The sequence below is a fragment of the Centroberyx gerrardi genome, chromosome 1 (genome assembly GCF_048128805.1).
Source record: "Centroberyx gerrardi isolate f3 chromosome 1, fCenGer3.hap1.cur.20231027, whole genome shotgun sequence".
Lineage (NCBI taxonomy): Eukaryota > Metazoa > Chordata > Actinopteri > Beryciformes > Berycidae > Centroberyx > Centroberyx gerrardi.
In genome coordinates this window covers 33048805-33061884 of record NC_135997.1, presented here as the reverse complement: position 1 = coordinate 33061884, position 13080 = coordinate 33048805, and the positions used below count along the sequence as shown (strand labels likewise).

Below are 13080 nucleotides of genomic sequence, written 5' to 3'. Positions count from 1 at the left end.
CATATCACATCACATGGGAAACTTTGCATTTAGAGCTTGTTTTGAGAAGCTTTTTCTTCCATTTGTGAGTGCGAGCTTCCCTTGCATCTACAGGTCAAGATCAGTACATAAACAATGAGCACGTTTACATGCGCACTAATACCCCGGTATCCAGAATAATCAGGTTATGGCAATAATTTGATTGATTCGTTTGCATGCACTCTAGTAATGTGATAATGGGGAAAACCCCGGTTTACATAGTTGGATTTCTCTCCTAAAGGAAGTGACGTAAAACTCAGCAGCCTTTTGAGGGTCCATGTGTTTCCCATGTTACTATTCAGTCTACCTTAATGGACACACACTGCATTCACTGCACTGCCTTCTGATCCCGTATTCGTTCACACAATCGCTGCAGGTCATTGGCTCCCATCTAGAGCCAATCCCCCCGGTCTCTCACGCAGGATATTAGCGTGGAGCTGAATGAGACGGATGGGTAGGAGCAATATGGCTCATAGCCCCGCTGTGCTATTTAATGGAGCTTTCACCAACCCCCCTCTTTTACTGCACAGGTATAACAGAGGCGTCTCTATATAGGGAAGGAGGTGGAGTGTCTGGCAATAGAGCGATGGCTAGCTGGGACCGTGGAAGCAGTTTGACTTCATCCAAGCAAGAAAAACCATCAAGTAATGTGTTACATCACTTGACGTGGGCTGCTTTGTAGTAAAATAGTTCCATATTTAGCTCCTGGCACTAATTTTGTCGACTATTTTAGGGACTGGGATTCGGTTCAAGACACGGTGGACTGTTTGATGCTGTTGTCACGTTGTTCCACTCCGACTGCTGCAGCCCCACTGTCACGAGCCAGACTGCCGCTCTGTCTATTGCAGTCCTCCTTCGTCTTCTTCTTCTTCTTCTTCTTCTTCACCTTTTAACTTTTCCAATCTTCACGTTTACACCCTCTGGAGGCGACGGCGAGATGGACTTTCAGCTTCGCCGAACACATTTTAGGAGAGCGTCAAACATTTATACAATATTGAAATCAATCTTTTGGTATTTTGGTTGGCGTGACAACGCTGCACCAGAGGCCGCTCCGGGCCGTGTGAAAATTTCCTCGTGCACGGCCATGCAGAGCGATCGTCAGACCTAATGACTCCCACTCCCACTCAACTCCCACTGCGCTCTGTTCATTTCCTCATGTTGCTTTGACAAACTCACATATAAAGCGGTGATTGCCAGCTCTCTTCCACAGCGGACACACACTGCTAATTGGCATTAAACCTAATATGACTGACCTGTGTAGCAGCCATTGTAACTGCGATGTATTTACTTCAGAGTCCTTTTTGTTGTGAAGTTGTGTTTCCGTGAGTTTGTCCACCCCCCACTGTATGTGTTTGGGCGGTATAGCGTCGCCTACGGTACCTGTCTGGTCCTTTCTCGCAGGTCCCGGTCTTCGTAATGGGGGTGGTTGGTGAGGACTCTGCCTGTGGACAGCTTGATGCCGGCCAGAAGCTGCATGCTGCCTGCGAACACAGCCCGCTTTGGGGTCTTTGAGCTGAGGGGAAAAAAGACACAGAGAGAGAGCGAGAGAGAGAGAGAGAGAGAGAGAGAGAAAGAGAGGGAACACCTTATTCAAAAGCCTGGGCAATGGAGGTCGAATATATGGATTCTTGAAATACACTAAAAAGCAAGGCCAGCGCTTACGTATAGTAGGAATTTTGGAAGTGCATCGCAGTATGTACCTTGCACAGTATAAAATGCAGTTGCTTTTAATCACGTGTCGACAAGAATGTTCCAACAATCGCGTCCCTGCATGCCATATTCACAATGCTCATTTACTACTTGAGGTTGAAGTAGGCGAAACCTGCCTTGCATCCACTCAGGCTGACAACAAAACAAAGCTGAACTTGTACATGCTATGTTTGAGAGCTTAAAGCGTCAGTGAGCACGAAAAAAAATCCACCAGTGCAAACACATTCAACATTTTGCGAAGGAGACTGAAAAAAGTTTGGAAGGTATTCACAGGTGCATTAAAAGAGTTTGATTGAGTTTTTTTCCGCCGCGGTTTATTTTCCCGTTTTGCCATTCAGCGCGCATACTTTCGCTTTCCGCGTTCGTCGCAATAATTGGGACGCATTGATGCCGTCTGAATGTTTCTTTCAGACGCGCGACTTCAAGGACAACGGGACGAGACAAAAAAAGTATAAAAAACATTCTCACTCTTCTACACAGACACGTTAAATCACAAAGAGGTGGTGAAAGATGTGCGGTTTGCAGCTCAGCGAACCTTGAGGGGGTTTCTGGGTGTTAACAAGGTGTGACCACGTGGTGTGTGCGAGTGCAAATGCAGGTGTGTGTCACTTATTAACGAATCCTGACCTTAGCTGGCCTCTATTAAGAAAAGGGGCCCTCTAGCTATGAAGACACACACACACACACGCTCACACACCTCTAGCCTGTGATGTCAGCCTAGGGGGCATTTTTAATCTAAACTCAGAGGACAGCGCTATCGAACGCTATTTCCAGGCCTGACAAAGCTTGATTGCGCGACTGCGTTCGACACTCGGGTTTCATATCCTACACCCGCAAACAAAGTAGGGTCACACACACCGATATATCTACCAGTCAAGTCTCTCCACCCTTCAGTACGATGGAGGCTCCTCCCTGGCCGCGGCCGGCGAATATATTTTTATTGTTTTTAGAGCAAATGGCTGATCGGAGAAATCATTCCAGCGTGGTGTGGGAGGATTTTACTCAAGTCTGTGAAACCTGCCTCATAGAGCTGCTGACCCTAAAAGAATGTCATTAGTCTGGGTTTCAGTGGAGAGTTTTAGTGTCCCATGATGGTTTAAATGCAGTTTCAGAGGCTTTTCCACCCTGATACGAATATAATTCAGGGGGAAAACACTCAATATTTACACGTTTCTGGGCATGAAAACAATAACATTTACAGAGAATGAAAATCAGCATGATATCAGAAGCTTCAACTCAAAAATAACCTTCAAAACCCATATCAGTCGAACCCTAACATACAAATACACCCACACTGTACCAGTATTATTAATGCTAATCCCTTGCTCTTGTTATAGTTCAATTAGACAGGGAAACTGAGCATAGGTACGTGTGTGTGTGTGTGTGTGTGTGTGCGCACATGCATGCCTCAGTAATAAGGTGTTCCAGGGACCACTCAGCAGGGCGGCTGGACACGGAACATTAGCCACTGGCATAATGATCGCTAGTCCCTCCAACCCCCAGCCTCACCCGTGTGTGTACATGTATGTGTGTGTGTGTGTGTGTGTGTGTGTGTGTGTGTGTGGGCAAGCTTTGACTGTGTGTTCCAAAACAAATCATGCATGTGCAAATATGCGTATGCCCCGGTCGATGCGCACATGTACGCATGCTGTGTACGTATGAGTATGTGTATTTATACGCGCTCGTGTGTGGGCCGACGTCTCGGCCTTCTGACCCGCAGCAGAAGTGGGTCATTTCCACTCCTCCCTCTCTTCTCTCTCTCTCTCTCTCTCTCTCTCTCTCTCTCGCTCTCTCTCGGTGGATGTGTGAGTTTAATCGCTCCCTGCATCCCAGCCAGCATCTTCCGTCCCCTCCAAGCTGATTTACATTTAATTTCACGTTTATATTCCGATATGTAAATGCCAGGAGGCACAGGCGCGCGCCCCACTGACATTATAAAAATGGAATAATGACATTAATAGTAGCGTATGGAGGGGCGAGGGAGGACTCAAGATGGTGGCTTGATGCTGATATTGGCGTATCGGTCCTTTTCGTGTGTGTGTCTGTGTGTGCGGTTGGTGGCATATAGGAACAGTGAAATGCATTAGGACACCTGTTGGCCCACTTGTCATAATGCAAGAAACACATGACAGAAAGAAAAAGAGATACAGGCTTAAATACTTAATAATATATGAATAATAAGTACCTAATGGAGGGCTTATAAGTGATTTAACATACCCTCTGGCAGCCATATTGGAGGCCACTTCAGCACTCCTTCAGCAACAACAGCTGTGAGCATCTGTTTTTGACTGGGAACTGATCATTCCATCACTGATCCATCTGACTGATTTAGTGTTTAGATGTCAGCTTGTTAGCTAGCTAACCATAGTATCTGGTCAGCTAACATTGCACATTAGCTAAGGTATCTAGTCAAAGCTAGTGTTAGTAGTGGCTAACAATTACATGTTAAAGGAATAGTTTGGTATTTTGAACCCTGGTCCCCAATAACATGTTTTCCGTCATGATCCCTATTAGTAGAAACCATAACTTCGCTAGCCGCCTGCCCGTCACTCTGCTGCAATAGAAACCTAGGGGCATACGCGACTTTGAAAACTGTGATAGACGTTGTGTTGCAAAACACAACGCTCACAGTATAATCAGTCAGTATGTTATCTTGAAAAAATTGTAAAAAACTGAGCTTTCTGTCTTAGTTTTGGATTCTTCTGGCTCTCGTGGAGCTTACACCTGCTTAGAAGGTAGTGCGTCTTTGCGAAAAAATAGTTCCTATCCAAATAGAACACAACTATCGACAGAAAGAAACCATTTGAACCACCTAAATTAGCCTGGTGGCTAGTTAGCTAGCTAACAAGACCGAAAACCAGCTGTTTGTTGGGGTTAAAGCTGCGCTAGGCAAGACTTTTATGTGCAAATACACTCAGATCAGCTTACTGACATCACTTTACAAGATTACAAACAGTTACCTCTCGCTGCCATTTGGAGCCGCCGACATGCAAAGTTGCCTCGTGCCGCTAACTGAGCTGAGTGTATTGGAGTAGAGACAAGGGCTAAAGACAAGACCGTTTACTGTGTCACAGTAAGTTCAACTTGGAAACAAATCTACCTTATCACACTATTCACTTTTACTGAGAACATTACTGAATTGACCTACAGCCACACCACAACAATCAATTCTGTTTGTTATATATTTAGCCATTTCTACACAGCTTATTTTCTGTTACTTTGTCCACCTCACCTGTACAAAGAGTTGAGGAAGACACACACACACACACACAGTATTGAGGGGAGTGGAGATGATGACAATGATTGATAAAGTGACAGAGTGAAAGTGATCGGGAGTGTTGGTTTAAATGTCACTGTGCAGCTCTATAGGCTTTCTTATAGTGTCTTCCCTGATTGAGGTGTGTAGTTCAATCAAGGACATCTCTCTCTGTCTCTCTGTCTCTCTCTGTCTCACTCTGTCTCACTCTCTCTCCAAACTGCCTGTGGATGAGATAGGGTAGGATGCAGAGGAAGACACACACACACACACACACACACACACTCGCACATACACGCAGAACTGCACTTTCCCCATTTAAGGATGAGGCCAAATGCTGCTAATTTAGACAATTTAAAAGACGACGAGGAGCAGGCTGACAGGAAGACAATTAATGGAGCGAGAGAGCGAGACACTAGATGTAAAAAAAAAAAAAAAAGGTAGACAATGCAGCTCGGCAGAGGGAGAAAAAAGATCTTTTGCTGAAGGATTGAAACAGAAATGAACACTGGCAAGACATTTCCCTAGGTGTAAAAAAAGAGAAAGGAAAAAGAAAAGTTCATTTGTCTTAATTATGCAACAAAATAAATAACAAGGCGTCACGGCAGAGTTCAGTGAGCATCAAAACAAAGTGTTAACCCCGCAAACAAAGCAGGTTACGAAATGAATGCAAGTTACAAGACAATGTGTCCAATTATAAGAACTGTCTTGGTTGATGGTCGAGCCTCAAAGAAAGAGAGAGAGAGAGAGAGATTGAGACAGACAGACAAACAAAGAGTAAGAGAGACAAATCAAGTCAGGAAAACAGAGCGAGAGAGCATGAGAGAGACAAAGCAAGTCTAAGAGAGAGATACAGAAATAGATGGAGAGGGAGAGAGAGAGAGAGAGAGAGAGAGATTGAGACAGACAGACAAGCAAAGAATAAGAGAGACAAAACAAGTCTAAGAGAGAGATAGAAATAGAGAGAGAGAGAGAGAGAGAGAGAGAGAGAGAGAGAGAGAGAGCAAGTGAGGTTAAAAAACAGACAGGGAGAGAGAGTAAGAGAGACAAATCAAGTCAGAGAGAGAGAAGTGAAAAAGACAGATGACAGAAACACAATAAGAAAGCAAGTCAAAGAAACGGGGAGAGAGAGAGACAGAAAGGGAGAGGGAAAAAGAGAGAGAAAGAATATTAGAATCACTAGTAGTCATCAATTATTTTATTTTAATATATCACCTCAATTGATACCACACTGCTGGCAGCAGAGGCATGTTTCCTATCACGCCAATCAAGCCAATTTGAATTTGAAAGGAGAACTGTGGGTGGAGGAGAGACACGGGAACAGACAGAAGGAGAGCGAGGACAGAGCGGCACATTGTGGGCCAGACAGAAATACTAGTTGCGACTTTAAAAACTGCACACTCACAACTATAACTCAGAGTTAGAGGCAGTAAAACGACCAGGCACTGCTATTGATTTATCGACCGGCCATTTAGAACAGAGTATCAGCCTACAGCCGAGCCACGGAGCCCCCGCTGCTGCCATGAAGTGGAGACTCTTGGTTTTTTTTTTGGCTTCTAAAAGTACAGACAAATCTCTATTGGTCATTATCATATTAACCTAAGACCTTAGTTTTTTTCCAGGGTCATGAATGATCGCCTGGAGAATTGCGATAGTCCCTTCAGCCATCTGGGTTAACACACACACACACACACTTCTGTTTTACTACACTTGTGAGGGTCCTTCATTGACTACATTCATGCCATAACCGTTAACCCTAACCTTAACACATCACAGAGATACAGGCGGTGGAAAACATAACAGAAATACCAAATAATATATGAATAATAAGTACCTAATAGAGTGCTTATATGTGATTTGATGCACCCTCTGGCGGCCATATTGGAGGTCTTCAGCACTTGGGCAACAATAGCTGTGAACGGCAGATTGTCTTTCTAAATGTATGACTTGTCCGTCTCAACAGAATTGAATAGACATTGGTTCACTGTCCTGTTTTTGACTGGGAATACAACTTTACAAACTTACAAATACAACGTCTTGTAATATATGAATGAGAATTAGAACTGCATCCAAAATGATGTATCATAACATGGACATACCTATCTAATAATCTTATAAAGTTGAGAATATCACCTTCTTAAAAAATGTCATAATCCTATATTCCTATTTCCTTTTGCACTGCGGCTCCAGAAATCACAAAAAACATCTGTGCTGGTCTCTGCTGAGACTCCCAAAATCCATCCAAGTTCAGAGCAACTCAACTGGATACCTTGAGTGATGTTTGGCCATTGAAAAGAATTGGTGCATTTGAAAAGGCATCTGACGCTTCCAGTGCATCTCTGTCTTAAACCTTACCCTAACCTAATCCTAATTCTAACCCAATCTAGCCCCTTGTAGAAGGAAGGATTGGCTAAAATATCCTCACTTTTCCTCATCTTATATCCTTGTGAGGACGTTCGATCCTCATAAGAATGTCAGTACAGGAACACATGTAAAACATCCTGCATGTTTATTTGTGTGTTCGCTGTGATCTCAACAGCGGCCCGTATCAAATCTTTTCCTCTGCACTCGCACATTCATGCATATGCCCCGTCCCTTTCAGCGAGAATTACCAGTGGAGGTATGAAGCCCCCGACAGCTCATGTAAATACGCCAGACGACCCAGAAACACACTCTGTTCAGTATGCACGCACTTCTCTTTTCTCTGCCCCTCATTATGCCACCGTTTCGGAAATCTCCCGTGATCTTTCCCAATAAACCAAGATCGCCTCAGCCTCAGCCGGCTATGGAGTCTGGCACAACGTGTCCCCCCCCCCCCCCCCCCCCCCCCCCCCCCCCACCCCTTTAACGCTTTCATCTGGAATGTAATTAGCGCAGCAGCAAGAAGCTTAGCGCTCCGCCCCACTCTCAGCCCCAACCAAGGTAACTCTAGGCAGCCCCTAATCCTCATAGCCTAATGGGATTAGCCCCGGAGGGAAGGGAACCCGTGTCATCTTTATATACACACACGCACACTCTCTCACACACACACACTCTCTCTCACACACTCAAAATCCCAACCTCTCCTCTCTTGCTATCCATCTCTCTCTCCCTCTCTCTGCACCATCTCACTATGTCTCTAATAGGATTAGACCGATATTGGCCTTTTATTAAAAATCAGGTCTGGTCCAGTCAGTGTCATCCACCTCTGATATGATGAATATGATGCAGTTTTATTGATTACATATTTATTGTAGAATTGATAAATACTACACTGGTTGTCTATGGGAAGACCTTAATCTCCCTTCCTCCCTAACAAGAATAAAATTCTGGGGAAACACTAAATACTACTTGCAATTTTTAGGATTTTGAAACTGCGACAGTGACAGAAAAAAGAAAAAAAAGTGACCGACACATACTGATGTGCAAACAGAAAAGCACACACACAGTGGCCACAGTAAGGAGCCACGCCAAATCATGGCTCCGTCTCACATCCCATCAGGCTGATGGTCTTGATAAAAAGCCCGGGCACGGAGGCCCCGAGGTGGGATAGAGCGCTGCCAACAGCTGGGTCCTCTCCAGCACACCCATGTCTTATTCATGGAGGCCCATCGGCTCTCATCAGTCATCAGCCAGACTCCCCCGCAAAACAAGCGTCGATACACATGTATACACGCGCACAGACACACACCCACACACCAATCAAGGGCATCAGGCGAAGGGAAACTTGATCTGTGGAAACAAGCTAATCAGATTTGCTTCGATTTGACGTGCGCTCTGGGTGTGTGAGCGGTGCAGATGTGCGAGCGTGGGTGTGAGTGTATGTGTGAATGTGTGTGTGTGTGTGTGTGTCTGTGCATGTACCTGATCCAGGTCATGAGCTCCACCGTGTCTGGATCATAAAACTCTCGCAGTTCTGATACCTCCTCCATCAGCTTGGGCCAGAACTGGAGGGAGAGGGAAGGGAGGGAGGGAGAGAGAGAGAGGGAGAGAGAGAGAGGCGAATGGAGCCGTTAGTGGTCGTTAGGGTTGTAAAGCACAATATCAAAGCAACTGATATATCTTAAATAACATCTAATTACTGAAGTGAAGATAACAGTGTGCATGACAAATAAACCATTTGGACTCCTCAAACAGCAAAATAAATAAAAGCGAAACGATCATTTCCGCATCCCGTTATGATCCCATTGCCTGATCTCATTTTCCACAACCAGATTTCCACAACTGCCTTTTTTTCATAGCGTTGCACGCGGCTCGCACAAATTGGCTGGGCTCCGTAATGAGACCGACAATACAGTGATGAACATAAACCACCAAGCAAATGGCATACCTTGTAATACAGGCAACCAATCATCGCCAGTGGAACTGCATATCTGACAAGCCTTATCTGCAAAATGGGAGAGAGAAAACAGCTATAATGAGATGAAAGGATATAATCATAGGGGTGAGAGACATAGACGGCGGAAGAGAGAAACAGACACGGACCCCGAGAGGACGACAGACACTTTAGAGGAAGACAGATGGAGATAACAGACAGACGGAGCAGAATGCTTGGAGGTACCGTTTCTTATCTGATGCACGCTGCTGTCAAGTTATGACCATACTGACACCTAGTGGCCTCGGCAGCAATGATTTCACAGTCCAAAGTGTGGATTCAGACGCCCCCATTCAAATCACAGTGACAGACCAAGTGTGTAAAGATGGTGGCACCGTGGTTCGAGCATCCGGTGTAACCAGTTTGGGCAGAGAGGAGGAGGAGGGGGACGCTCTTATCCAGATCGGCTTACAGTGAGACAGCGGGTAGGTGTCTTGCTCAAAGACACTTCAGCAGGATGCATGGCTGCTGATAGACACGCATTGGTTGTCACGGGGACAGAACCTATCACCCTCCAGTAACGGGACGGTCTCACTAACCGCTAGGCCGTCCTACTGCCTCAACTGGACAGGGAAAACTGAAAAGACAGTCGGTCCAGCGAGCCGCCATCTTTACGCACCTGGTCCATTATTTGAAATGCATGCAGAAAACTCAAAGGTAAGAGAAGCCGAGAGAAAACGACAAAAACTACAGGTAGTTGATGCATTTCAAATGTAACGCTTATTTACACATTATAGAGTAGATGAAGCCTTTAACAGAAGTCTATGCAGTCACACACTTAACTGTATGTGTGGAATCATAACAAAGCTATAGAGTGCAGAGTGTTGTGTGCTGGTACCAGATTTTTACTGTTGCAGCGGAGAGTGTTGAGAACGAGAGTCCACAACTCCGTCCCGCACACGCCATAGGCCGCAACCGCACACATGTGACCTGTCCAGATGTATTTCATCCTGGTTAGAGACAGGGAGAGAGGGAGAGAGGGAGAGAGCGAGAGAAAGAAAGAGAGAGAGAGATCAGGTCTCGTTGTGTATACTAATTTTTCAAAATGTTCCACCTGCTTAAGTTTCCACTCAATATAAATTGACTGTCTCAGTGAACTAACCTAAATGAATGTTCTGCTGATGGGTACGTGACGGTGTGATGTGTGTGTGTGTGTGTGTGTGGATAGTGGGGGGGGCTGAATATGCAGAAACCCGCATCCTCCACTGTGGAGGCACTTAAACACACACTCACTGATAAAAGGAAGGAAACGGATTCTAGGTAAAAAATGTTGACCTTTTATTTGGATGCTTTGGCTTTCAGATGTTCTTTCATGCCAGTAATGCATGTTGAATTGAAACATAAACAGTGATAGTACCGAGTGTTTATTGGAAGACTTACTGGAATGGTTACAGTGTGGTTAAACTTCACTCAGTGCTCTGAAACATGGCATTACCATCAAAGTTCCCATCCAAAGCACATTAATCAGAGTGCGGAACAAATGAAATGGCAAAATGCAAAGATTAAGCAGACAGGAATAATCAGCAGAAAGAAACGAGAGAATAAAATGAGCAAGAAAAATGTTGACAGGCAGAGAGATGGAGTGATAAGAGAGAGAGAGAGAGAGAGAGTGAGAGAGAGAGAGAGAGAGAAGGCTGTGTCCCCTGCAGTCTAAAGAGATAACATCATTGTACGAGTGGCAGCCATGTGTGAATGTGTGTGTGTGTGTGTCTGTGTGAATGTGTGTGTGTGTGTGTGTGTGTGTGTGTGTCTGTGTGAATGTGTGTGTGTGTGTCTGTGTGTTTCTGTGTATGTGTGGGTGTGTGTGTGTGTTTGCGGGCATGCGTGTACATGTGCATAGTGAAGAAGAAATGCAGCCGTAAAGAAATAAATCTCAATGCTTTTTAATGCACAGGAGCAGCCTGACAGAAATGAATGCCTTTCGGCACTTTTGGCCTTTCGCTCTTCATCAGCATTTTAGAGAAAGTGCTGAAATGAAATGTGTCGCTTTTTGCACTACCTGACTCCTGCCGTGCATTAAAAGCATTCAAACTTTTTCTTTTTGTGAATGCAGTTACTGCTTTAATTTCAAACTGTAAAAGGAATGTACCATATATCATGCTGTTTTAGATTTCTTCCTGTTGCAAAGTTTTGGGATTTGAGCAATTCCAAATCCTGTGGTAATGTACTACAGACATTATCAAACATCATGTTATAGTAACATACCACAAGCCTTATGGTACAGCTCCACAGAATTTGGTTGTACTGTGATACCTAAATCGAGTATCATAAGAATACCACAACAACATTTCCGAGTACCTCAAGGACATTTACCCAAGTAGCCTACCTCAGGAAAATACACCCAAGTACCTCAGGAAACTGTATCCAAGTACCTCAGGAAAACACACCCAAGTACCTCAGGAAACTGTATCCAAGTACCTGAGGAAAATGTACCCAAGTACCTCAGGAAAATGTACCCAAGTACCTGAGGAAAATGTACCCAAGTACCTCAGGAAAACACACCCAAGTACCTCAGGAAACTGTATCCAAGTACCTCAGGAAAATGTACCCAAGTACCTCAGGAAACTGTATCCAAGTACCTCAGGAAAATGTACCTAAGTACCTCAGGAAAATGTACCCGAGTACCTCAGGAAAATGTATCCGAGTACCTGAGGAAAATGTACCCTAATACCTCAGGAAAATCTTTCCAAGTACCTCAGGAGAACATACCCAAGTACCTCAGGAAAATGCACCAAAGTACCTCAGGAGAACGTACCCAAGTACCTCAGGAAAAATGTATCCAAGTACCTCAGGAGAACATACCCAAGTACCTCAGGAAAAATGTATCCAAGTACCTCAGGAAAATGTACCCAAGTACCTCAGGAAAAATGTACCCAAGTACCTCAGGAAAATGTACCCAAGTACATCAGGAATACCAGACTCCTTACAGTAATGCCAACAGACTGGTGAAGTCCCTAGGCACAAAAAAAACACACACATCATATGGTAAATTGTCCCAACAACACACACAAAACTCAGATAACCACAAGAAACAGGATCACTGTGGAGCACAGAGTAACCAGACTATTGGCCATACTCAGGCTAAGATCTTACTCAAGTTAAGCTATTTGCATGAACCTTTGATACCCTGCGATTAAGTCTCCCTGTTGCTATGAATAAACCAGTTAACAGGAATATTCCCCCCCTCTGACTGAGCAATAGTAGGTTTCTTCTACTTCAGGGGAAAGGAATGGTGATCCTAAGAGTAATCTGTACGATTTTCTCGACACTCCTGACAACCTGATTTTACAGGCAATTATACTTTCCACAATAATGAATCACGGACGTCAAGGGTGCCAGGCTATAGTTGCAGCTGGAAATGCACTCAGCCCTGGAAATTTACTGATGATCCTAGCAGAGAATACCCAACAATTATGGATGGAAGCTGGGAGTCAGGACTGGCAGGAGAGGGTGGTTATGCTTCAGTTTACAGATGCAGAATGGGAAGGAAATTTTTGCATGTCCCAGGTCTAATTTCTCAAGTTGTGTGACATTGTAGAGCTTATAATGAAGCCTTGCACACCAACAGTGCTGTATACCACCTGGCATGGTGAGTGGCACTTGTCTTACAAAACCAGGACTTCTGTGGCACTAGTACAGGAACAGTAGCACTAGCGCCACAGAAGCTCTGGTATTTTACCACAGGATTTTTTTGTAAGGGGTATGTGTGAGTGTTTGTGAGTGTGGTCTAATAAAAAAAAAA

General features: G+C 44.6%; 1 protein-coding gene across 1 annotated transcript in view; it reads right to left on the bottom strand.

The window, feature by feature from the left end:
* Window positions 1-13080, bottom strand: part of dpy19l3 (dpy-19 like C-mannosyltransferase 3) — a 46409-nt gene that overhangs the window by 6894 nt on the left and 26435 nt on the right. The window contains exons 14-17 of the mRNA XM_071913167.2: window positions 10177-10288; window positions 9294-9350; window positions 8828-8910; window positions 1399-1531 (exon numbers count right to left, since the gene is read on the bottom strand). Coding sequence (XP_071769268.2) covers window positions 1399-1531; window positions 8828-8910; window positions 9294-9350; window positions 10177-10288 — 385 coding nt within the window. The remainder of the gene's footprint in view (window positions 1-1398; window positions 1532-8827; window positions 8911-9293; window positions 9351-10176; window positions 10289-13080) is intronic.